Source organism: Erythrolamprus reginae, chromosome 3, assembly GCF_031021105.1.
Source record: "Erythrolamprus reginae isolate rEryReg1 chromosome 3, rEryReg1.hap1, whole genome shotgun sequence".
Lineage (NCBI taxonomy): Eukaryota > Metazoa > Chordata > Lepidosauria > Squamata > Dipsadidae > Erythrolamprus > Erythrolamprus reginae.
Genome location: NC_091952.1, coordinates 257,059,667 through 257,086,667, shown reverse-complemented (window position 1 = coordinate 257,086,667; position 27,001 = coordinate 257,059,667). Strand labels below are relative to the sequence as shown.

Genomic DNA, 27,001 nt, shown 5'->3' with positions numbered 1-27,001 from the left:
TCCAACTCACACACTTTCAGCAGAAGGTCAGGGGTATTTGTTGGCACGGGTGTCAAGATAAAGGAGTGTTTATACATATGTTTTGGGAATGCCCGATAGTGCAGAATTTTTGGCAAAAAGTGCAAGAGGACATTAATAGAATGTTAAATACACAATGGACAATTACTAAGGAAATGGCAGTACAGTATTAGTTAAAAGTAATGCGACGGGAGAATTTAAAAAAATAAAACAAGCAGCGATAGAAAACGCTCAGGCGGTCATAGTCTTGGGTTGGAAGGATGCAACGAAATGGACAATGCAAAATTGGTATAGGTACATGGTGGACCATATTCCATTTGAAATTATGGACAAAAGGATGAATTTGAATAATGAAACTGACTTGAGACAACGGATGGGACGGTGGGACAAGGTAAGACAATATATGGTGAGTAGAATCCGAGACCAAGCTACAAGGAATAAATTGGAATCACTCTATAATATGTAAATAGAGGCATTGCTCTTGGGTAAAAATAGTGGGGTATGTGTGTTTGTCGGGTGGTGGGCACTTTTCACTATACAGTGTTTTATGTTATGTATATATTAAAATTGTTAGAAATCAATAAAAAATATTTATTTAAAAAAAATTTTAAAAAGAAAATTGCAAAAGGGAAACAGGCGACCCCAGGACACGGCGACCGCCATAAATATGAGTCCATTTCCAAGAGTCCGAATTTGGATCACGTGACCACAGGGACAGCAATAGCGATAAGTGTTGGTTAACTATCCATGTCTGCAAGAATGTGGAATTCCCTGGATCCTGAGATTTAGAAGAGCCCAAACTAAAGATACCACGTGTGTAAGTACAGGTAGTCCTCGACTTACATCCCTTTGTTTAGTGAGGACAGGACTGAAAATGCCACTTGGGGCTTGTTTCTCACGCTTAAGCCCGTGCAGAATCCCTTTGGCCACCGTGTGATCAAAATTCAAACACTCGGCAACTTGGCTCGTATTTATGACGGTGGCTATGTCTCAAGGTCCTCTTTTGTGACCTTTTGACCCATGTTAACGGGGAAGCCAGATTCACTTAACAACCAAGTTACTAACTTATCAACTGCAACAATGATTCATTTAAAAACCAGTGGCAAGAAAGAAAACCAAATAGAGCAAGTTACCCATCCACTAGACTATGTCGTTTGGTGGGACCTAGGGGAAGAGCCTTCTCTGTTGGGGCCCCAGCCCTCTGGAATCAGCTCCCCCCAGAGATTCGCCCCCCCCACGCCTTCCGTAAAAGTTTGAAGACCTATTTATGCCGGCAGGCTTAGGGCCATTACACCCTCGCCCCCTGGCCTATGAGTGTAGTACGTCTTGCTGTGTGAATGGGAATGAATGATTTTTAAACGTTATTAGAGATTTTAAAGTTTTTCAGCTATATTAATTGGATTTTTTAGATATGTATATTGTTTATAGTTTTGATAAATAAATAAGTCAGTCAGTCAGTCACCCAGCTGGCTTTCATGCCTAAGGCAGGACTAGAACTCCCAGTCTCTTGGTGATTGGGCCAAAGTCACCCAGCCGACTTTCATGCAATAAGGGGGGACTACAACTCCCTGTGTATTCTGGTTTCTTCACCACTAGACCAACCTGTCTCTCCACTTTGCAGTATATAGGTTGCGAGCTGCCCTGAGTCTTCGGACAAGGACAGCATAGAAGTCCAAATAATAATAATAATAATAATAATAATAATAATAATAATAATAATAATAATAAATCACACAGTCCTAGACACTTGGAAAGTGTTCGACTTGTGATACTGTGATACAAAATCCAGCATATCAAGCCCATTTGCTGTGTTTTACTGTATTTTGTGAAAATAATAATAATAATAATATAAAAATCACAGTCCTAGATGCTTGGGAATTGTTCGACTTGTGATATTGTGATACAAAATCCAGCATATTAATCCTGTTTGCTGTGTATGAGTGTTTTTTGTGAAAATAATAATAATAATAAAATAAGAGTAATAAAAATAGAAATAAGAGTAATAATGGTAATAATAATAGTTATTCTTATTATTGTTGTTGTTGTTATTTATTAGATTTGTATGCCGCTCTTCTCCAAATAATAATAATAACAACAACAATATAAATCGCAAACATTTGGAATCACGATTAATAGAGCTCTCAAGTGGACTTCAATCCCCAGAAACCTGGTCAGGAACCAGAAATTTGGGAATTTAAGTCCACCCGTCTTAAAGTTGCTAAGTTTGGAGACAACCCCCCCCCCCCCCTTGCGCCCAGCAGAATGACCCAGCTGAAGGGTCCTTCAGAGGCCATGCAGTCCAGCCCTCCCCGCCCACTGACACCCCCCAGGGGAGAGGGAGAGCCTCTCTATTCCCCTCCCCACAAGGGCCTGGAGCAGGGCCTGCTGTGGCCGGGCCCGTAGCGCCCCCCTCGAACGCCTCCTTCCTTGGGAGGCTCCCCGGACACCCACCCCCACCACCCCGAGGAAGGAGGGAGGGAGGCCTACTCCCACCACCACTCCGTCCGCCTTCCCTCCGGGCCCCTCAGACCGGGCCTCCCCGCCCGCCTCCCCGACTACACTTCCCATCCTCCCCAGCGAAGCCCCCACCTTGAAGCAAGCGGATCTGCCGCCTCAGCCGCTCCTGCTCAGGATCCATCCGAGCGTCCAACCGCCGCCGGCGCCCCTCTGACGCCATCGTCGTGCGACGCGGCCCCCTTTTTGTACGCTCGGCGGCCTCTAGAGGGGGAGAGCGGGAACCCCTGTGACGCCATCCACGCGCGACGGGCCCCCTTTTTTTTACGCGCGGAGGATTCTAGAGGGGAGAGCGAGAGCCGGCTGTTAAACCCGACACTTCCGGCTCTGTGGCGAAATGGGAACTCAAGAGGGGCCTCGTGTCCCCGCAAGGCCTAGGCCTACATGGATCCCATCATCCCCAACCCCCGGCCAAGCCGCGCGCAGCTCTGCCTTCCATGCGGCGGGAGGGGATTGAAGGGCTTAGCCCAGCCGCCCAGCGTGAGGGTGCTCGCTCTGGCCTCTCCCTGGTAGACTGCCTCTGGATGTGGAGGCTCCACAGTCTGGCATCGCAGCTCAGAGCTGGAGGGGGCTTCGGGATGGGAAAAAGAGTGGAGCTTCCTCCCCTGGAGCAGCAGCAACAACTGTCATGTGAACAAAACTCCCCACTTTCATGGAACAGAATTGTATTATTCTTATTCTATTCCTCTATTCTATCTATTCTACGGAGAGAGGAGGCATACAAATCTAAGAAATAAATTTATTTATTTATTCGATTTTTATGCCGCCCTTCTCCTTAGATTCAGGGTGGCTTACGACATGATAGCAATAGCACTTTTTAACAAAGAATCAACCGATTGCCCCCCCCCCAATAATCTAGGTCCTCATTTTGATGAGATTTGAACCGCTGACCTTCAGATCTACAGTCAGCTTCAGTGGCCTGCAGTACAGCACTCCACCTGCTGCACCACCCTGGCTCATATTATTATTCTATTCTATTCTACTATTCTATTCCATTATTCTCTTCCATTATTCTATTGTTATTCTATTCCTCTATTCTATTCTCTTCCCTTATTCTATTCTATTTTTATTTTATTCTATTCCTCTATTCTATTCTTACTATTCAAACCTATTCTATTCTGCTATTCTCTTCCATTATTCTATTCTTATTCTTTTCTATTTCTGTATTCTATTCTTATTCTATTCTATTCCTTTATTCTATTCTTATTATTCTATTCCGCCCTTCTCCCAGTATCCGGAGAGGGGCGGCGTACAAATCTAATAAATTAAATAAAATTCTTATTATTCTCTTCCATTATTCTTATTCTATTCCTCTATTCTATTTTTATTCTACTCTATTCCTCTATTCTAATCTACTATTCTCTTCCATTATTCTATTCTATTTTTATTCTATTCTTATTATTCTATTCTACTATTCTGTTCTTAATTCTATCCCATTTCTCTATTCTATTCTACTATTCTATTCTCTTCCATTCTATTCTAGTCTTATTCTATTCTTATTCTATTCTACTATTCTGTTCTTCTTCTGTTCTTCTTCTATTCTATTCTTATTATTCTATCCTAAAGAAAAGGAAAGATGAAGTAAATAATTCAGTAATTTAATTCAATTCAAATTAAAATAAAATTAAATAAGATTCAAATTCAAAAATAAAAAATGATTTAATATAAAATACAAAATAATGAAATGAAATGAAAAATATAATAATGTAATATAAAATAATAAAATTAAAAATTAAAAAACAACGAGAGGAGGTCATCCTTTACAAAAGCGAGCGGAGTCTTTGAATACACACACACCCCTCCGTGTGCAATGGCAAACACCCACCACGGGGAAAGAGCTTGTTTAGGACCGTTAAACTCTATTTTTCCCCCTGAAGAAATGTTTCCGAGGACCCCAATTAACTCGCTGACACTTTGGAAACTGGAGTCGCCTGGGGGGAGAGAGGGGGGCGGGAGGGGGGCTTTTCCTGGTTTAGCAGAATTCGCTGAGTGCGGCAGAACTCCACCACTCCGCAAGAGCTGAGCCAGCAGGTTGTGGAAACCTGGAAAGGGAGAGGCAGGAAACGGGGGGGGGGGGGGGCAGGGAAGACAACAATGGGGCGGGCGGGAGAAGCAGCAGCTGGCCAGCTGCAAAGGGCATCCAGGTAGCAAAAGCACTTACACTTATATACCACTTCACAGTGCTTTCCCAGCCCTCTTTAAGCGGTTGACAGAGACAGCCAATTGCCCCAACAATCTATATCTTCTATTCTTTTTTAGATATATTTTTCTATGCATATCCTATATTTACTATAACCCTCATTGTGTAATGGACAAAATCAATAAATAATAAATAAATAAAATCTGGGTCCTTATTTTACCCACCTCGGAAGGCTGAGTCAACCTTGAGCTACTCAGGATTGAACTGCCTACAATACTGCAAGCAGAGTCATCCTGCATTACTGCATTCTCACCAGTATGCCATGCAATGGTCATGTGTGAAAAAAAGGCCCTAGGCCCTTGTGCAAGTTCAGTCACTAAATGAACCGTTGTTAAGTCGAGGACCAACCGTACGCAGCAGTGGGCTATGAGCCGGAATGCTAAATTGCGCTTGCCGCGGCGGCTCGTAAGTTCTTGCAGGACCAGCGCAATTTTGCTGCTGCACCTGTGGAGGTAGCAAAATTGCGCACACAGCCGCAGGTAAAACCTTGCTGAAACACGGGTGCAATTTTGCTATCTCCACAGGTGCAGCAGCAAAATCGCGCTGGTCCCGCAAGACCATATGAGCTGTGGCGGCGAGCACAATTTAGCATTGCAGCTCGTAGCCCATCACTGCCCGTACGCATGGCTCATGTACACAATTGAGTACAAAAGCCTGCCAAAAAGAACTTTTAAACGGACTTATAACACAATTGAGAAAAGCCCTGAAATGGCAATGTTCGGTTTGTTTACTTAGAGCTTTGGAAGCTCCGAACAACTAGTAGGTGAAACACCGCAACGAATAACAAGTGAAACATTGCAACGTCCAGGATAACACAGCACAATGTTCATTCCCCCAAACGAAAGTGGGCATCTTTGAGAGCCTTAAGCGGCCGCTGCTGCTGGCCTCCTGGCGGCTTTAAGTGGGCAGTTGGGGGGTGGCGGGCAAGGCCTCCAGATGTGTCTTCCTATGGTAGGGACTGTCCTCAAACTGCGGCTTCTCTTTCTCTGTGGTCTGGAGGCAGCAGAACATCCGTTTCAGGCCTGGCGGGATGGGCAAGGTGGAGGCCGAAGCTGCCCGACAGACCTCCTTCACCTGTAGGATGGAGACGGAGGCCACCTTGGCGATGGAAGGTTCTGGATCGGTCAACAGGCAATCGAGACCTAGAGCAAAAAGAAAAGAAAATACTTCAATTCCCAGCATTCCCCAGCCAGTTTACTTCAAGATGGATGGACTTCAACTCCCAACAATCCCATTAGTAATTAGTAACATGGTTGTTAAGTGAATCAGAACACTCAGTGAAGGGCTGCCAAAATTTTTACTACCACACTGTGGGCGTTGTTGTGTATGTAGATACCCTATTTGCATACGGCCGCGGATTGGTCCAGACGCGGCCGGGGAAATTCGAGCGGCTGTCCAGCCACGCCTCCACAAAAGGAAGCACCGAGATCGCTTGTACTTGTTAACCCTTTGGGACCCGTTCCAGTCAACCCAATTAAATGAGTTAAAGACTACAACATGTTTGTCCCTGCTTCCAGAACACTGGCGACGAAGGTCCAGAACCGGCGTGCAACTAGAACAACCTGAAACAATGGACTCTTCAGTGGCTCAAGTTCCAGAATACTTCAACGCAGAAAAGGGCACATGGAGTACATGTATGGCCAAATTCTTCCTGCAAGCGTGTAACCTACACGGTGCTGCAGATGACAGGAAACGAGCCATATTTCTCAGCCACTGCGGGTCCGACATATACGACCTGGCCCAGGAACTAACGGACCCCGATCCAGTGGAAACGATTGCCTGGTCAACCCTCCAAATGAAATTGGGGGCTCACTTCCAACCTACCACCCCAGCGAGGGTAAGCAGAAACCAATTCTTCCACACAAGGCAGAAATAGGCATCAGAAGCACGTTAACCATGTTAACCTATTTGGACCGGGACTCACTGCTCACAGTCACTCATGCCCTCATCACCTCGAGGCTCGACTACTGTAACGCTCTCTACATGGGGCTACCTTTGAAGAGTGTTTGGAAACTTCAGATTGTGCAGAATGCAGCTGCGAGAGCAGTCATGGGCTTCCCCAGGTATGCCCATGTTACACCAACACTCCGCAGTCAGCATTGGTTGCCAATCAATTTCCGGTCACAATTCAAAGTGTTGGTTATGACCTATAAAGCCCTTCATGGCATCGGACCAGAATATCTCCGAGACTGCCTTCTGCCGCACGAATCCCAGCGACCGATTAGGTCCCACAGAGTGGGCCTTCTCCGGGTCCCGTCAACTAAACAATGTCGGTTGGCGGGCCCCAGGGGAAGAGCCTTTTCTGTGGCGGCCCCGACTCTCTGGAACCATCTCCCCCCAGACATTAGAACTGCCCCTACCCTCCTTGCCTTTCGTAAACTCCTCAAAACCCACCTTTGTCGTCAGGCATGGGGGAACTGAGATATCTCCCCTGGGCCTATACAATTTATGTATGGTATGTTTGTACGTATGTCTGCTTAATAATGGGGTTTTTAAATATTTTAAATAGTAAATTATTAGATTTGTCATGAACTGTTTTTATTGTATTGTGAGCCGCCCCGAGTCTACGGAGAGGGGCAGCATACAAATCAAATTAATAATAATAATAATAATAATAATAATAATAATAATAATAATAACCAAGTGCAAATTGTAAGAGCCTGAAGAGATGCTCATGTCGGAAATTGAATAGTATATCAATGGAAAGGAAAGTTTTGAGAAAAATTATGGATTGTGCAGAGATGAGTAGATTGACTTTGAAACTTAAAGATGAACAAGACTTGGATTATTATAAAATTTGGGGGAAGTTTTATGATTGGATAGAAAATTAAGAGATATGTATATATTAGTAATTGGTTAATTTTGGAAAAGTTGAAACAAGAGAATTTGATTTAAGCTTTACAATCCAGATGGCAAAGATGAGAAATGGTGGTAGCACTATATAATGATATAACACAAAATTTATTTATTGTTTAGATTTTAAACATATAGAACTTTATTTTACGATGTAGGTGATATATTATGAATAGTTTATTTTATTAAAGATACAAATATATATAGAGAATTCTTAATTAGCTATATGATATAAGATTAAAACTTAGATGAAAGACATTTTATTATTCTTTGCATTATTGTAACCCTTTGTAGTAGGACGGTAAAAGAAAAAAATAGATTTTTAAGAATTGCTAATATTGTATAAAATTAACAGAAAATTTTACACAGGGAGAGATAAGAGCCTCCATTGAGGGAGTAATGAGAAAAGAAAAGTTTGTATATAATTGATTTTAAGCATTGTTGTTGTGTTTATAACTATATATTGTTTTACTTTATGGTGGAGAAAAAATAAAAAATCTTATACCGGAAGAGATGCTCATAGACAGGCATGCGGAACACAAGTGGCTTATGCGTTTTCTTTCAACATCTTTCGGTGCAAATTGGGTGCTAGTGAAGGAGAGGAGGATGGACCTGGCATACACCTGGATTCAGAGGAATCAAATGGGAATGATTGGAGATGGGTTAACCCCCAGTTCAGACGCACTCAGAAATGATTAGAACAAGGTACAGGGAGGAGATTTTAGGACGAGTGAGGAAATAGTTAATTAATTACCTCACATCCGGGTGTGAACGGAAGAAGCTGATTCCGTTCAATCTTGTCCTCCCAAAATGGACGCATCCCAGCCATGCAAAGAATTGTGTGTTTTATAACCTGTTTTTATGGCTCCTTGCTAGTGCTAATTAGCCCCTAAATTTTAGAGTGACTTGTGGAATGTATTGAGGTTACTACTGAGATAATCTGCTTAACTGCTAAAGAGGGAGACAAGGACGAAAGGTACTGCGTCAGAGCCGATGTATTAATGGAAGATGAAGGAAAAATAAAGAAGCTGCTGTGTTTTTACAAATATAATGCATCTGGCAATCATTTATTCCAATTATTATCTGAATTAGCCTGAAACCAGAACAGGCAGTAGCCCACCCCTGAGAACATGGCAACTGTCATAAGTCCAAGGCAGTTGCCAAGCATCTGAATTTTGATCATGCGACCACATAGGTGTTTTTAAGTGTGAAGGGGAAAGTCTTATGTCGCTTTTTTCAGTGCTGTCGTAACATCAAACTGTCACTAAATGAACTATTGTCAGGGGCAGACTGCCATTGCTGCCACTGTCGGCACACTGTGTGCACAGCTTCAGTTATCTTGTGTGTACCAATGTGCACATCCCAGAATGTTTTTTTCTTCTGCACATGTGCAGGAAGTGAAAATTATTGTTGTTGTTGTTGTTGTTATTATTATTATTATTATTATTATTATTAATTAGATTTGTATGCCACCCCTCTCCGAAGACTCGGAGCAGCACACAACATGCAATATACAGAGTACAAATCCAATACTGTATTAAAAACAGTATTTAAAACCCTTATAAGAAGAAACAATCATACAACCCACATAAGCCATACATAAATCATAATAGATGAGGGGTATATTAATTTCCCCATGCCTGGCAACAAATGTGCCGAAATCTCGTGAGGAGATGCACGCGTGAGATTTCAGCTATTTTTTTGCTTCCACGCATGTCTTCAATGAAAAACACGGCACCGGGCTTTCTTATAAAAAATATGCTTGACTTTTCTTCTTAGCAAAGGGTTTCTCTAAATAAACTATCACTTTTACATTTAACCACTATAACAAACCACCCACAATACTGTCATACAACTATTATTACATCCACCATTGCAACCATTCACAAACCACTAAGCACAAACCACACCCATGCAAGGGTGTTCTTTCTTTTATATAGGTTACAGCCAATCAGGTTGCAGCACAGTTAATAAACCCATGATTACATACTCATTATGGCTTACACTGGCCTTTCCTATGGTTACAGGCCATTTTCTTGCAGTGTGATATTACTTCAAGAAATAAAATTACTGCCCCCACCCCAATTTGAAAAAGGTTGCCTGGTATCTCCCCCCACCAACATCCTCGGTGCCCCCTACCCCTCACTTACCCTGCTGAAAGGCAACCAGAGCTTCCCGGCTCACATGTCGGCCATCCATGTAAAAGGCAAGGTATCCTGCATGGACAAAAAAGAAGCAGAACTCGCATCTGGTGCCACCTCAGAGTCTTTATCGGCCATCTAATTCAGGCACCTCCCGCCCTCCACCTCCTGGCGGCTTTCCAGTCTTGGCCAGTTGGCGGGATCTGCCCAGGATCGACTGGGATCTTGCTCAGGCACAAGACAGGTAGTTCTCAATTTATGATGACAATTAACAACAACAACAGCAACAGAGTTTGAAGGGACCTTGGAGATCTTCTAGTCCAACCCTCTAGAATAGATCTGCACTGGTTGCCAATCGGTTTCCGGTCACAATTCAAAGTGTTGGTTATGACCTATAAAGCCCTTCATGGCACTGGACCAGATTATCTCAGGGACCGCCTTCTGCCGCATGAATCCCAGTGACCAGTTAGGTGCCACAGAGTGGGTCTTCTCCGGGTCCTGTCAACTAAACAATGTCGTTTGGTGGGGCCCAGGGGAAGAGCCTTCTCTGTGATGGCCCCGACCTTCTGGAACCAACTCCCCCTAGATATCAGAGTTGCCCCCACCCTCCTTGCCTTTCGTAAGCTCCTTAAAACCCACCTCTGTCATCAGGCATGGGGGAATTGATACTTTCCCTCCCCCTAGGCTTATAAAATTTATGTATGGCATGTCAGTATGTATGATTGGTTTTTAAATTGGGTTTTTTTACATTACTTTTAATATTAGATTTGTTCATATTGTCTTTTTACTGTTGTTAGCTGCCCCGAGTCTATGTAGTGGGGCGGCATACAAATCTAAATAGATAGATAGATAGATAGATAGATAGATAGATAGATAGATAGATAGATAGATAGACAGACAGACAGACAGACAGACAGACAGACAATGGCCAAAATCTCGCATGTGCGGGTGTCCCCTCACGAGATTTTGCTTCTGCGCACGCGTCTGAACCAAAAAATATGAAAAAAATAGGGCGGCACCCATAACATTGCCACCGGAGTCGTCTCACACAAATTGCACAATCTGGCAGTTGTTGTGCAGTCCTCACAGCAACCTGTCAGCAAAGAGCTACACGTTTTCCTGAGGTAAATAGTAGAGATGCCTTTTTCCCGCCAAAACTTTACGCCAAATGTTGCCGTTTTCCTCATTCTGTGCATTTTATACTACACCTAGTATAGTATGAGGACTACTACAGTCATAGTCCTTGACTCACGACCATAATCGAGCCAAGAATTTCCCTGCTTAAAGAAGGCCGTTGTTAAGTCTGTTTTGCCCCATTTTACGGCCTGTTTTTTTGCCACAAGCAAAACGCCTCCATCGTTAAGCGAATGTGGCTACCCCCCCCCCATTGACTTTGCTTGTTGGAAGCCAGCTGGGAAGGTTAGGAATGGAGTTCCCTGCAACCGTCGTAAGTACATGCCAGTTTCCAAGCATCCCAATTCTAATCGCCGTCAATGCAGGTAGTTCACGATTTATGACACCTCATTTAATGACTGTTCAAATTTACAACGACACTGAAAAGAAGGGATTTAGGGCCGTTTTTCACACTTATGACCATTGCCGCATGCCCACGGACACGTGGTTTATGTTCAGATGACTCATATTTATGACGGTTGCTGCGTTGAGGGCTCCCTTTTTTACGACCTCTGGACCAGCGAAGTCAACGGAGAAACCAGATTCATTGAATAATGTAACAAACTGCAGCGATTCGCTGAACAAACAGTGGCAAGCAAGGTGATAAAATGGGGCCCAAATTTTGGGGCTCAATTGTGGCTGTAAGTCGAGGACCACTTGTAAAATGAGCGGCGAGAAAAGTTGCAAAACGGGGCAAATCTCCCTTAACCAATCACTCCCTTAGCAACATTAAACTTGGGCTCCGTTGTGTCCAGGCGGCAGTTCCTTCTCACTGCCGCTACGGTGCAGATCACGCCCCTCTGGGTCACCGCGCATGCGCAGGAAGCAAACCTTACGAGAAGACACACAGGTGCCAAAATCACCGAAATCTCTCGTGCACGCACATCCTCTAATGATATTTTTGTTCCTGAGCATGCGCATAGGCCAAATCTCTCTCGACGCACACACAAGCACGCTGGTCACCCGGAGCTGCGTGCGCATTGCCATTTTCGCTGCTATTGTGCAGAGTGTCGCATACCGGTAAGGAATCCATTATTGGTTGTGTCCATAAGTCGAGGACTACCTGAATTGGAGGATGCCGCAACGGTTGTGAAGTGTGAAAAATCCAGTCCTTTCCAGGCCTCAGTGAATGCCAGGTGAATTTCCCCGACCAGGGACGCATTGCTCCTACCACCATTACGGGTGCACTGTATGCGCAGCTTTGGGTGTCTTGTGTGCGCATGTGTCCCAGCCAGGCAAGGGTTCCCCATCACCAGCGCTACTGGTGTGCTCCAGGTGACCAACTCAGATATACGTGTGTCCAGCTGGCGGGCGTGCATGCGTCAGCATGAGATTCTCCTTCTGCACATGCGCAGGAAACCAATTCATGCACAAGGATGCTCTCATGTGCGAGATTTCACTGATTTGGGGTGATTCCTTTGTGTGAAATCTCACACACTTACAAGTCCCTGTACAAGGTTTGGTTTCCTGTACATGCGCAGAGGCAAAATCTCGCACGGGCACCTGCCCGCCAGTCACACAGAGCTACATATGCAGCTCCATTTTCGCTACTACTCTATAGAGCGGCCCCTACCGTCAGCAACCCATTACTGGTCCCAGAGTGGCTTTGCTTCTGCTCATGCGCAGGAAGCAACATGTGCGGGCACGAGAGAGATTTTGGTGCGGGGGTTACCTGCCCACATGCGCAGAAGCACAAGACGCTGCGACCACGCAAGACACCGGAAGCTGCACGCGCAGCTCAATGGTGCGGTGTTGTTTACCGTTCTGGTAGGAACCCACAACTGCCCACCCCCCTTCACCTGCAAAGACCCCAGCCGCCCAGCGCAGGTTGGCTTTGGAGCTCTTCAGGTAATCCAGCGTACAAAACAGGAAGACCGGGACTTTGTCGGGATACCAATCCACCTGGAGGGAGAGAAAGGGGAGGGGGCTGCCCTGAACAGCTTTGCAACGGAAAGTGTGCGTATGTAAAGGATTCACAAGGGGGCAGACCCCTGGCAAAGAGGGCTGAAAGGCCTGCATAGCATGGGACGCCCGTCCTTTGGAGTGGGTTGAGGGGGGGATGGTGCTGTTCGCACGAAGCTCTGGTTTTACTACCGGTGCGGTGGCATCAATCAAACCAGTAGTAACCCGCTACTCGGAGCTGCTCTGAGTCTTCGGAGAGGGGCGGCATACAAATCTAATAAATTATTATTATTATTATTATTATTATTATTATTATTATTATTATTATTAATTAGAATAGAATAGAATAGAATAGAATAGAAATAGAATAGAATAGAATAGAATAGAATAGAATAGAATTTTATTGGCCAAGTGTGATTGGACACACAAGGAATTTGTCTTGGTGCAGATGCTCTCAGCGTACATAAAAGAAAAAGATACATTTGTCAAGAATCATGTGGTGCAACACTTAATGATTGTCATAGGGGTCAAATAAGCAATGAAGAAACAATCAATATTAATAAAAATCTTAAGGATACAAGCAACAAGTTACAGTCATGCAGTCGTAAGAGGGAGGAAAAGGATGATAGGAATCATGAGAAAAATTAGTAGAAATACAAGTGCAGATTTAGTAAAAAGTCTGACAGTGTTGAGGGGATTATTACTGCCCATGGCCATTTGTGGCCTCCTAAGGGACATCACATTGCGCCCCGCTCTCGGACGGTGCTGAAATGAGCCAGTGGACCCCAGGGGCAATGGGGTGGAATGGGACTGCCTTCTGCCACACGAATCCCAGCGACCGATTAGGTCCCACAGAGTTGGCTTTCTCCGGATCCTGTCAACTAAACAATGTCGTCTGGCGGGTCCCAGGGAAAGAGCCTTCTCTGTGGTGGCCCCGACTCTCTGGAACCAGCTCTCCCTGGAGATTAGAACTGCCTCCACCCTCCTTGCCTTCCGTAAACTCCTTAAAACTCACCTCTGCCGTCAGGCATGGGGGAATTGAGGCATCCCCCCCCCCGGGCCTATACAATTTATGTATGGTATGTTTGTGTGTATGTCTGCTTTAATGGGGGTTTTAAATGTTTTTAAAATTTATTAGATTTGTTATGAATGGTTTTATTGTATGCTGTGAGCCACCTTGAGTCTACAGAGAGGGGCGGCATACAAATCTAATAAATAAAATAAAATAAAATAAATAAAATGGGAGGGACTTCCTTGGAGAAGGGGGTCCATCCCCCACCTACCAGGATCTTGCAGATTTTGTCCAGGGCTTTCTGGCAGTCATGATTGTGCAAGCTCAAAATTTCCACCCTGACGTTCCAGGCCAGGAAGTTACTGCATCGGGCCAAAGTCCACTTGTAGGTCTGTGTCGGGGACAAAGAGAGACAAGGAGGGTTCTCAAGCTAGTTGTGCAACAGAGATGCGCTTCTGGGTTCTTATTTATTTTTAATTTCTATTTATTTTATTTATTCGATTTTTATGCCGCCCTTCTCCTTAGGGCAGATTACAACATGTTAGCAATGTCACTTTTTATAACAGAGCCAGCCTATTTCCCCCACTATCCGGGTCCTCATTCGACCCACCTCGGAAGGAGGGAAGGCTGAGTCAACCTTGAGCCGGTGGTGGGATTTGAACTGCTGACCTGCAAATCTACAGTTAGCTTTAGCAGCCTGCAGTACTGCACTCTACCTGCTGCGCCACCCCGGCTCTTCTTGCAAGCCGTTCCCCTTCGGCTCTTCCACATGTGTGGTTAAAGCGGCACCACATCTGTGGGCAATCCAAGCAGTAATGGGCCACAGCTGGTACGACTGAGATTGCCGATTAGTTAGTAAAAATTGTGATGCATGCACAGCTGTGCACTCCCGACACACCCCTGTGCGAGATTTGGCTGCTGCACGTACACAGCAAGTGGAACCTCATGCAAGGATGCACACATGCATGAGATTTATGCAATTTTCGGGCCTTTTTTTGCTTCTGAGCATGGGCAGAAACAAAGAAATCGGCGGAAATTGCTGAAATCTCGTGCACGCGAGCATCCTCACGCAAGATTTGGCTTCTGCACATATGCACAGAAGCTGAATCTCTTGCCAGGCATGCGCCTGTGCCAGACGCCCGCGCACGCTCGCACATGCCATCAGGAGCATACCGGTTGCAACGGTAGATCCAAGGGAAGCACACCCCATCCCAAGTGGCCCCCACGATCTTGGAGAGCAAGGCCAGGGTCTTAGGCAGGGGTAGGCTCCAAAAATTTTAGCAAGGGGATCTGTGCCCACTTGCTGGGCGTTCATGGCCATTGTGGTCCACCAAGCAATGTCGGTTGATGGGGCTGCGGGGAAGGGCCTTCTCTGTGGCGGCTCCAGTGCTCTGCAACCAACAACAGCTAATATATTCCTTTGTAAGTCAAAGGTCATATGGTTGGGCAAGCCCAGATATGACACAAAGCCACAAAAGGATGCTCAGTTCACATCATTCTGTTATCATAAGTTAGCATAAGTTTTGTCCAGCTCTTCCAATCATGGAGCTTCTTGGGTAGGCCTGGAATGTTCTAGGAGGGACATGCCGATCAAAACACATTCTTTACCTGCTGCCAAGGCTCCCTAAAGTTACTCCCTAAAGTTTTGTCTTTGTACCTGAAACATTGTCAATGATATTCAGTTCATTGCATACAAGTTACCACGTCATGTAAAACCGCACATGTACACAGCTGAAGTAGCATAGAGACAACATTCATTATAGGAGAGTTGGCAGGAAAATAATAACGTGAATTCATCCATCCATTCCTACGTGGTCCTTGTCCATCTTTGAACCCTTCTCCGCTCTTCAAACAACCTCCTGAGATCCGCACCCACTCCCACCCTACCAGCTGTTAAGACCTGGCTTTTCCGACAGGCCTGGGGCCGTTAGGTTTGTCAGTACCAGCAAAATATCCCAAGGGGGCGCACATGTGTGCAAGATTTTGGCGATGTTTTTGCTTCCACGCATGCGCCAAAGCAAAAATTGCGGAAAACTCACGCACATGTCCCTTTGTGATTTTGGCAATTCTTTTGCTTTGGTGCATTCGCAGAAGCAAAAAAAATTTGCCGAAATCTCGCACATGCCTGCGTCCCCTCACAAGATTTAGCTTCCCACGCATGTGGAGAAGCAAAATCTCACTGAGATGCACGCATGCACAGGCAGGAAGCAAAGTCTCACGAGAGGACGCAGCCACGTTCGAGATTTCAGCGATATTTTTTGCTTCCGCGCATGCGCCGAAGCAAAAAACCCACCGAAATCTCATGCACACATCCCCCTCTTGAGATGTTTGCTTTTTGCTCATGCGCAGAAGCAAAACCTCGTTGGGATGTGTGCGCATACGTGCAGGAGAAGTGAATCTGTGTGCGTGCTCAACTTTTGTTACTGGTGCGACATCCTTATCCGTACCAGTAGAATAGAATAGAATAGAATAGAATAGAATAGAATAGAATTTTATTGGTCAAGTGTGATTGGACACTTGTAGTAGCAACCCACTATTTCACCCCAGTGAGTTTCCGGCGGCCCCTTCGGAAACCTCCCCTGCGAGGAGGCTCTTACCTCGACCACTTTCTGGCTGGGATCGTACAGGTGGAGGATGAAGGGCACCAAGTGTGTCAGGATTCGCTCCATCATCTGAGCTTTATGCAGGATGTTCATCCAATGCAGCAACTCTCCAAACAAACGGACGGCCAGAGAATGCACTGGCTCTTGCTCCTGGACGGAAAGAGGAGAAAGAGGAGGAGGAGGAGAATGGGGCGGGCAGAAGGCTACCTTCTCTCACGTGCCCCTATGTTAGCACTGGGTGCAGGGATGGGCTGCTGCCCAGGTGCGGGAGGGGCACAGTGGGGTAGCAAAAATGCACGGAAGCAAAAGAATGGCCGAACATCGCTGAAATCTCTCTTGCGCGCATCCTCTTGCGGGATTTTGCTTCCTGCGCGTGCGCAGAAGCCAAATCTTGCTCTGTCGTGCATACCTGCACGCCGGTCACCTGGAGTCGTGTGCACAGCTCCATTTCCGCTACTGCTACGATGATCCCCCACCCCTCCCCCATTCCAGTAGGTGTTCTGCCCGGCCTCGAGCCACCCAAGAGCAAAGTAATAACTCAAACACACAAACTTGAAACAATAAAACAAAAATGTTTCCTTTATATACAGAGGGCTGTATGCTTCAGTGAATGCAAAAGCAATGCTGAGTTATTAGTCCAGAAGGTCAGAGTTACTCACTCTGCCTGTTTTTTATATATACTGTTTTTATGAGATTACTAATTTTAAATTGTAATTAGATTGGTGGGCATTGGATTTGGTATTATGTACTGTGCTGTTTTTTATTATTGTTGTGAGCCGCCCCGAGTTTGCGGAGTGGGGCGGCATATAAATCCAATAAATCTAATCTAATCTAAATCACTCAAATCCACACAGTAGTTTCAGGCTTGAGTGTCAGAAAGTTCACAGGAATCCAAAAACCAAAATGAAATCACGATGCATCAATATCTCTCTCCAAAACTCAAATGATAAACTCCCACGGAGATCACTCCAACCCTTCCTTTTTTTCAAAGTTGCAGCAGCATCATTAAGTCTTATCAGCTGTGTCCTATAATTTGTTTCTACACTCGGGTAGAAACTCTTGCCTTCCCAACATTCTCCGTACCCAAGCATTCAGAATAGGGTTACTCATTAATTCTTCCCCTTCTGATTCCGAGGAACCTCTGGCTGGAGGGCTGACTGAATCCATTCCCCTCTCTGTCTCTGCTGTCCCTTCCTGCTCCCCATCACTCCCTGTCTCTGCTTCAGGTTCACTGTCTGACTCGTACTGCAGCCAGACTGGTCTTCTGCAAACAGACGGCTCCCACTGCTCTTCATCAAAATCAACAGCCACAGGAGCTAGTTGAAGTCAACCACAACAGTAGGTGTTGTGAGTATTTCCTATCAGCCTCAGGAAGTGTCCGATTCGGAGGAGGTCGAAGAGACAGAAGCTTTAATGTACCCTGATTTAAGAGAGTTGTCGGAGAACAGTGAGATGAGGGCGGAGGTGAAAATGAATTAGAGGTTAGCATGGAAAGCAGTTCATCTTCAAGAGTGGGGGTGGTCTAACTAACAGCCCCCGGATGAACCTGAGATTTTGGAGATTTGCAAAAAGAACGGAGGAGGTGTTGGGAAAAGATTGTGAATCTGCAATTTTGAACTGTGTAAATTAATCAATGCATCATATCCTGAAACGAAGCCCCTTTTGTGCAAACTGCGTGTTGAAATATGGCCGTCTTTCATGGCTTCTGAGAAGTAAGCTTTTGGTGTAGTTATGATAAGCTGTGCAAATTTAGATTTGAAATGACTCAGAGATAAGCCGCTAGCAAGGAGTCTTTCCTCTGCTCATTAGAAAGGATTTATGGCTTTGCAAACTCAGCTCGTGAGATTTGGAAATGTGCCTTAGCATAGCAGCATTGTAACCGTGAGGATCTTCCCAGTGTAAGAAGAGAAAATAAAGGTTTACTAGTTTGAAAATCAAAGCCTTGAAAAGAGAGTCTTTGGAATCGCTTCAGCTTGACCAGAGCAGTAGGAACCCGATACTGGCCTTACTTAGGCTTTAATTATTTGTATTTGTATTTTGTATTTGTATACCGCCCCTGTCTGAAGAGTCGGGGCGGCTAACAACAATAAAAAAGACAATGTGAACAAATCTAATATTAAAAACAATCTTAAAAACCCCAATTTAAAGAACCAATCATACATACAAGCATACCATGTATAAATTCTATAAGCCTAGGGGGAAGGGAAAATTTCAATTCCCCCATGCCTGACAACAGAGGTGGGTTTTAAGAGCGTGCGAAAGGCAAGGAGGGTGGGGGCAACTCTGATATCTGGGGGGAGCTGGTTTCAGAGGGTCGGGGCTGCCACAGAGAAGGCTCTTCTCCTGGGTCCCACCAGATGACATTGTTTAGTTGACGGGACCTGGAGAAGGCCCACTCTGTAGGACCTAACCGGTCGCTGGGATTCGTGCGGCAGAAGGCGGTCCCTGAGATAATCTGGTCCGGTGCCATGAAGGGCTTTATAGGTCATTACCAACACTTTGAATTGTGACCGGAAATTGATCGGCAACCAATGCAGACTGCGGAGTGTTGGTGTAACATGGGCATATTTAGGAAAGCTCATGATAGCTCTCGCAGCTGCATTCTGCACGATCTGAAGTACTTTGTGTGATTTTCATTCTATGCTTCTGTCTGTGCAACCAAGGATTTCATCCGCTAAATCCTAGAGCGCCAGAGCAGGTCTCCCCAGAAATAAATAGGATTTTCCCCTCCAGCTGCCCGCTCCGTCCTCCCTCTTGCCTTACGTCCTTCAGGAGGGGCTGGAGTTTCTTCGCGATGAGGATGTAGAGGGAGCCCATGGAAAGCCGCCACCTGTGCTGGTTCAGGATGTTCGGCAGAAGTTCCAAGATATCCGTCACCGTCTTCTGGTGAGTCTCTTTCAGACCTTTCAGCATTCTGGAGACCAGCCTTTCCAGGGAGCACAGCTGCAAGGAGAAGGAGCGAGGGAAAGCATGACGAAGCGCACGCAGTGCGCCGGTATCAAGGTAGAAGGATCCCGCTCCCTGGTTCCGGAGAACCCGGGAATCAACTGCCGCCTGGGGATTTAGCTCCTCAAGGGAACACCTTTTTGTTTTTGTTTTTGTTTTTGTTTTTGTTTTTGTTTTTGTTTTTGTTTTTGTTTTTGTTTTTGTTTTTGTTTTTGTTTTTGTTTTTGTTTTGGTTTTGGTTTTGGTTTTGGTTTTGGTTTTGGTTTTGGTTTTGGTTTTGGTTTTGGTTTTGTTTTTGTGTTTGTGTTTGTGTTTGTTTTTGTTTTTGTTTTTGTTTTTGTTTTTGTTTTTGTTTTTGTTTTTGTTTTTGTTTTTGTTTTTGTTTTTGTTTTTGTTTTTGTTTTTGTTTTTGTTTTTGTGTTTGTGTTTGTGTTTGTGTTTGTGTTTGTTTTTGTTTTTGTTTTTGTTTTTGTTTTGTTTGTTTTTTTTGTTTTTGTTTTTGTTTTTGGTTTTGTTTTTGTTTTTGTTTTTGTTTTTGTTTTTGTTTTTGTTTTTGTTTTTGTTTTTGTTTTTGTTTTTGTTTTTGTTTTTGTTTTTGTTTTTGTTTTTGTTTTTGTTTTTGTTTTTGTTTTTGTTTTTGTTTTTGTTTTTGTTTTTGTTTTTGTTTTTGTTTTTGTTTTTGTTTTTGTTTTTGTTTTTGTTTTTGTTTTTGTTTTGTTGTTTGGTTTGGTTTGGTTTATTGTTTTGTTTTGTTTTGTTTTTTTGTTTTGTTTTGTTTTGTTTTGTTTTGTTTTGTTTTGTTTTGTTTTATTTATTTTATTTTATTTTATTTTATTTTATTTTATTTTATTTTATTTTATTTTATTTTATTTTATTTTATTTTATTTTATTTTATTTTATTTTATTTTATTTTTATTTTATTTTATTTTATTTTATTTTATTTATTTTATTTATTTTATTTATTTTATTTTATTTATTTATTTTATTTTATTTTATTTTATTTTATTTTATTTTTTTTATTTTTTTTATTTTTTTATTTTATTTTATTTTATTTTATTTTTTTACTTACTTACTTACTTACTTATTTATTAGATTTGTATGCCGCCCCTCTCCAAAGACTCGGGGCGACTAACAACAGTAATAAAGACAATATGAACAAATCTAATATTAAAAGTAATGTAAAAAACCCCAATTTAAGAAACCAATCATACATACAGACATACCATACATACATTTTATAAGCCTAGGGGGAAGGGAATATCTCAATTCCCCCATGCCTGATGACAGAGGTGGGTTTTAAGGAGCTTACGAAAGGCAAGGAGGGTGGGGGCAACTCTGATATCTGGGGGGAGTTGGTTCCAGAGGGTCGGGGCCGCCACAGAGAAGGCTCTTCCCCTGGGTCCTGCCAAACGACATTATTTAGTCGACGGGACCCGGAGAAGGCCAACTCTGTGGGACCTAACTGGTCGCTGGGATTCGTGCGGCAGAAGACAGTCCCGGAGATATTCTGGTTTGATGCCATGAAGGGCTTTTTCAAGGCCTGGGAAGCACCTTCGACCCCCTCCCTTATGAAACCAGGTTGCAATGCCTTGGTCTCTTCAGCCTTGAAAGACGGCGTTTAAGGGGTGACTTGATAGAAGTGTGTAAAATCATGCATGGGATAGAAAAGGTGGATAGAGAAAAATTCACACAATACTAGGACGAAGGGGCCCTCCCTAAAACTCATAGGTAAGAAAGTGAGGACCAATAAAGGGAAATATTTCTTCACCCAGAAGGTCGTTGGTTGATGGAATTCCCATCCAGAAGAGGCCGTGACAGCTGTCAGCCTGGAGAGCTTCAAGGCAGGATGAGACAGATTCATGGATGCCAAGTGTATCATAGATGGTTATTGAAACGGATGTCCAAGTGCCTCCTCTATGTTGGTTGAGGCAGGCAGGGTTCCCTTGAGTACCATTTGTTGGGTGTTGAGGGAAAGGGGGGGTCTTGCCTTCTCTTTCTGCTCAAGATCCCCATGGACAATTGGGGGGGCCACAGAATATTGGGCTCGATGGGCTTTGGCCTGATTCAGAATGGCTCTTCTTATGTTCTTATAATAATAATAATTAATAATAATAATAATAATAATTTATTGGATTTGTATGCCACCCCTCTCTGTAGACTCGGGGCGGCTAACAACAATGATAAAAACAGCATGTGACAATCCAATAATAAAGCAGCTAAAAACCCTTATTTATAAAAACCAAACATACACACAAACATTCCAGGCATAATTTGTAATGGCCTAGGGGGAAGGAATATCTCAACTCCCCCATGCCTGTGGGTATCGATGAGTCTTGAGTAATTTACGATAAACAGGGAGGGTGGGGGCAATTCTAATCTCCGGGGGGAGTTGGTTCCAGAGGGCCAGGGCCGCCACAGAGAAGGCTCTTCCCCTGGGGCCCGCCAAACGACATTGTTTAGTCGATGGGACCCAGAGAAGGCCAACTCTGTGGGACCTTATCGGTCGCTGGAATTTGTGCGGTAGCAGGCGGTTCCGGAGGTAATCTGGTCCCATGCCATGTAGGGCAACACTTTGACCAACACTTTGAATTGTGACCGGAAACTGATCGGCAGCCAATGCAAGCCACGGAGTGTTGAAGAAACATGGGCAAATCTTGGAAGGCCCACGATGGCTCTCGCGGCTGCGTTCTGCATGATCTGAAGTGTCCGAACAATGCTCGTGTTATGTTCCCCCCACCCAGTCAGGACCCCCCACTCCAATTTACCTTCTGCTTCTGCAGCGCCAGGTTTCCCAGTCCTTGGAAGCTGAGCCAGCGGACTATCGGGTGGGGGTCTTCCTGCCACTGCTCCAACCTGGCCAGGATTCTCTTCCTCGGGATGACCCTCAGGGAAACTTTGCTGCAAAGAAACTTCCCAGGCGGCCAACGTTAGACACAGGCGGGGGGGGTTGTACCTGCTCCCCTGGCCCAGTGGGGGGGGGCTAAATGAACGGGGAGGGGGGAGGGCGTTCTGGTAGTGAAAATGAAGCTGCAACCACAGCTCCAAGTCGCCAGTGGGCGCATACGGGCATTGGAGCGAGATTTAGCTTCTAAGCATTTGCAGGATTTAATAATATTAATAATAATCGTAATATTAATAGAAATGAAATAAAAACATGGGACGAATGATTACTCTGTTATAGAAACTGAAAAAATGTATACTTATTAATATCTCTTTCCCACCTGCCCACCGATTAACCAGACCTGCACGCACATTAGGTAGCGGAGGTAAGTTGCAGCCGGTTATGGGCTCTCACGAGTACAGTCAGGTAGAAAATATTTGAATTATTTTCTTTTTTCTTTCCTTCTGGGTCTGTTTTTCCTATCGCAGTAAATGACGTTGAATGTGTATAACTTTAGAAGAGCTCTGTGTGTGTGTGTGTGTATATATATATATACACACACATACACATACAGTTTATACAGTAATGTACATTTTTGTGTGCTTGTGTTTTATTTATTTTTATTTATTTATTTTGTCCAATACACAATAATACACAATGAAGGTAATAGAGGACACCTTCGAGGGAATAGAATTAGAGAAAGAATATAAGAGAGAGTATAGGATAAAATAATCAACGAGAGAATAGAAGAAAGATATAGGGATAGAAGAGAAGATATATGGGATAGAGGAGAGACAATAGGACAGAGGTCGGAAGGCACTCTAGTGCACTTATGCAAGTCCCTTAGGAATCTGGAGAGGTCAACCGTGGACGGTCTAAGGGTAACATATATGTACACATATAACATATATACACAGAATTAAATAGTATATTTTGGATGTTCAGTAATAGTAACTATCTTGTATCTCTTTCAGGAGAGGAGAGGCCAGGCACCCTAAGCCTTGACGTGAGTGATATCAAGTTGTCCACCTTTAAGCCAGTCACATGACCTTTAAGCCACCCCCTGCCCCCAGTCACATGATCGTCAAGTTACTCCCACCTGATCACATGACCATCAAGCCGCACCCACACAATAAGCCCTTCACTACCTAGACCCCATCTCAACTTACTCCCACAAACAGCGCCTTGGCGGTCAAAGCTCGTTCCCCCCTCCGTGCATTCAGCTGTGGAATGACTTCTGCCAGCAGCCCGAACAAATGATGGTTTGAGTCGATGGCCAGGATTCTGGAGAGACAGAGTTCCACCCCCACAACGCCGAGAGGTTACTTTCATTGGACTTTTGGACTGTGAACTATGTACTTTACCTGTTGGGTTTCTCAATATATGAACTAACCAGCAATTTATGTGTTGTGGTTAGCTCTGGCCCAGCTTTTGCCCCAAGGACTGTGGATGTGAGGGAGACATCCACATGCTGCAGGCCTGTTTTGCCCCCGGTGGAATCTGCTGATGAAGGCTCCTCTGACCAAGAAGACATGAATGACAAGGAGGAGGAGAGTGTGGCAGACAGCTCAGAAGGAGATCAATTATCTAGCTCCTCCTTGGATTCAGAACAAGAGTTAATGATACAGCCATGCATGCGGAGAGCGATGCATAGGCAGCAACAACTGAGAGATTATTATCAAAGAAAATGAGGCCACCTGTGGTTGGGTGGGGCTGTGGTCATTAGTGAGGCTGCTATAAAGAGCAGTCTGTGGGTTTGGCCATTGTGGAGGATTATTTGATTGTGGTGTTTTGTGACTGCCTTGCTGACTTTGACCTTTTGTGTGCTGATTTTTCCCTGCTTTGAAACTAAACCAGAGCAAAGTGTGTGTTACTTTGTGAAAGAAGGACTGTGAATTGCCCCACAGCTGCAAGCTAAGTATCACAGAACTGATAAGGGACTTGTGCCAATTACCAGTTTGTTTGGAGACGAGGTCTCTTTGCTATACCAAAAGAGGGCTTAGTTTAAGTGAATTTTCATTATAAAGAACATTGTTTTGAATTTTCAAACGTGTGTGTGTCTGCAATTTGTACCTATGAATTTTTGGGAGGATTCTACCAGACAGCCCGACAGAACAGTATGTTTGGAGGAATTAACATAATGTTGCTTTAAGGGCTAGGGATGCAATTAGCCATAAAAGGGAGTCAGATGTGTGGTTCTCTGGTTGTTGTTGGTTACTGCAGTTAGTCTTGCTATTGCTTCCTATTTCTCTTTTGCTCTTGCTAACGCTAAGTCTCTGGTCTCAATCTGTTCTAGTTTTTGTCTGTGTGACCTTCCTTGCTCTGTGCTAAATATTGCTGTGTGCTAAATATTGGTCTACTTATGGTATTACCATATTTTTCGGAGTATAAGACGCACCTTAGTTTTGGGGAGGAAAATAGGGAAAAGAATCTGCTTACCAGATTCTTGGCTAGAGTCCTTAGTCTGGTCAGCTTCAGCACGTTATTTTATTTCCTGGTTAGGGCTTTTTAAAAAAAACTTATTCAGAGAGAGTAACAATGAAAGAGCTTGCAAAAAAGTGAGAGCTGGGAAGATTGTTAGCACCTGATGAGGGCTGGAAAGAAACATTTGGAGCAAGTGGAGCAATGAAAAAAACCCTACAAAGACTTAGGGCGTGGAAAATGTTCTTTGCAAAGAGTAACAATGAAAGAACCTGCAACATAAGAGCTGGGAAGATCATTAGCATCTAGTTAGGGCTGGGGGGAAAAGCTTTGAAAAAAAAACTACATTCAGAGTTTTCAGCTTCTTTTAGGGAGGAAAGAGATGCATCATATACTACAAAAAATACAATATGTAGAACTGTGCGTTATGCAGGAGAGGAGTATTGTAAAATGATATATATATACAGTGATCCCTCGAGTTTCGTGATCTCGATCTTCGCGAAACGCTATATCGCGATTTTTCCACCGATGACGTCACTCTCTTCCTTCCTTTCTCATCTTTCTTTCTCTCTCTCTTTCTCTATCTTGCTTCTTCCTCTCTCACACTCTCTTCCTCCCTCTCTCATCTCTTTCTTTCCTTCTCTCTCTTTCTCTATCTCTCCCCCTCTTGCTGGCGAGCGGCGGGCGGGCGAGCGGGGGCATCAGCGAGGAGCCGGGGTTTCCCCTTTGCGTGGGCGGCCGGGAAGACCCAGGGAAGGTTCCTTCGGCCGCCCAGCAGCTGATCTGCTCGGTAGTGCAGCAGCAGCGAGGAGCCGAATCAGGGTTTCCCCGCACGCAAAGGGGAAACCCGATTCGGCTCCTCGCTGCTGCTGCGCTACCGAGCAGATCAGCTGCTGGGCGGCCGAAGGAACCTTCCCTGGGTCTTCCCGGCCGCCCACGCAAAGGGGAAACCCTGGCTCCTCGCTGATGCCCGCCGCTCGCCCGCCCGCCAGCAAGAGGGGGAAGACCCAGGGAAGGTTCCTTCGGCCGCCCAGCAGCTGATCTGCTCGGTAGCGCAGCAGCAGCGAGGAGCCGAATCGGGTTTCCCCTTTGCGTGGGCGGCGGGGAACGCAAACTCCACCATCTACGCATGCGCGGCCATAGAAAAAAGGGGCGCGCATGCGCAGATGGTGTTTTTACTTCCGCAACCCTACATCGCGAAAAATCGATTATCGCGAGGGGTCTTGGAACGGAACCCTCGCGATAATAGAGGGATCACTGTATATGGAACTGTGTGTCCTGAAGGGGAATATTATTTGTAAGCTGCTGTATGTATAGAACTGTATATTCTGATACAGTGGTACCTCTACCTATGAACGCCTCTACTTACGAACCTTTCTAGATAAGAACCGGGTGTTCAAGATAATTTTGCCTCTTTTAAAGAACCATTTTCCACATACAAACCCGAGTCGCCGAAACTGTAACCGGAAAAGGCAGGGAGAAGCCTCTGTGGGGCCTCTCTAGGAATCTCCTGGGAGGAAACAGAGACGGAAAAAGTGGAGAGAAGTCTCCGTGGGGCCTTTCTAGGAATCTGCTGGGAGGAAACAGGGCCAGAAAAGGCAGGGAGAAGCCTCCGTGGGGCCTCTCTAGGAATCTCCTGGGAGGAAACGGGGCCTCCACCCTCCCTGTGGTTTCCCCAATCGCACGCCTTATTTCATTTTACATTGATTCCTATGGGAAAAATTGCTGCTTCTTACAAACTTTTCTACTTAAGAACCTGGTCACGGAACGAATTAAGTTCGTAAGTAGAGGTACTACTGTATCTAGTTTGTATATGACTGCTTGACTTGGATATGTATGTAGTTGACTCTTTACTGATTAATCTATTGTATACATTGTAAATCAGAGGTCTTCAAACTTGGCAACTTGAAGACTTGTGGACTTCAACTCCCAGAATTCTCCAGCCAGCACAGCTAGCTGGAGAATTCTTGGAGTTGAAGTCCACAAGTCTTCAATTTGCCAAGTTTGGGAACCCCCGTTATAAATAATATTTATACTCTTCCTTATATTAGTGTGTTCTATTGGCTGAACAACCACCACTGCCACATGTTCTCTCTTTCTAAGTTTATGGTTCTAACACTGGTTATAAGCCCAGTGTGGAATGCTAACAGGACCAAAGGTTTCCTTAGGACCAAGAAGTCAGGAGCATCTGCTTACCGAGCGAGGAGGACCACGCCAGTCAGATGTTCCTCTTTGCTGGAGAGAAGGTTCCAGCACATGTACTTCTCCATGGCTACCAGGACCTTATAGTTGTGGTCTCGGAGTATCAGGACCCTCAGCGTCTGGACTGTGAACCTG

General features: G+C 44.7%; 2 protein-coding genes across 2 annotated transcripts in view; both read right to left on the bottom strand.

Moving 5' to 3' along the window:
* LOC139165263 (zinc finger CCCH domain-containing protein 3-like) overlaps window positions 1-2,729 on the bottom strand; it is a 205,966-nt gene extending 203,237 nt beyond the window's left edge. The window contains 1 exon segment of the mRNA XM_070748399.1: window positions 2,608-2,729. Within this exon segment, the coding sequence (XP_070604500.1) occupies window positions 2,608-2,695 (88 nt within the window). The 5' untranslated portion in view covers window positions 2,696-2,729.
* A 2,879-nt stretch (window positions 2,730-5,608) lies between these two features.
* Window positions 5,609-27,001, bottom strand: part of LOC139165264 (maestro heat-like repeat-containing protein family member 6) — a 37,410-nt gene continuing 16,017 nt past the window's right edge. Inside the window, 10 exon segments of the mRNA XM_070748401.1 lie at window positions 5,609-5,874; window positions 9,736-9,801; window positions 12,699-12,810; window positions 12,813-12,839; window positions 14,085-14,204; window positions 16,411-16,566; window positions 19,180-19,359; window positions 22,128-22,271; window positions 23,413-23,527; window positions 26,861-26,998. Of these exon segments, the coding sequence (XP_070604502.1) occupies window positions 5,630-5,874; window positions 9,736-9,801; window positions 12,699-12,810; window positions 12,813-12,839; window positions 14,085-14,204; window positions 16,411-16,566; window positions 19,180-19,359; window positions 22,128-22,271; window positions 23,413-23,527; window positions 26,861-26,998 (1,303 nt within the window). The 3' untranslated portion in view covers window positions 5,609-5,629.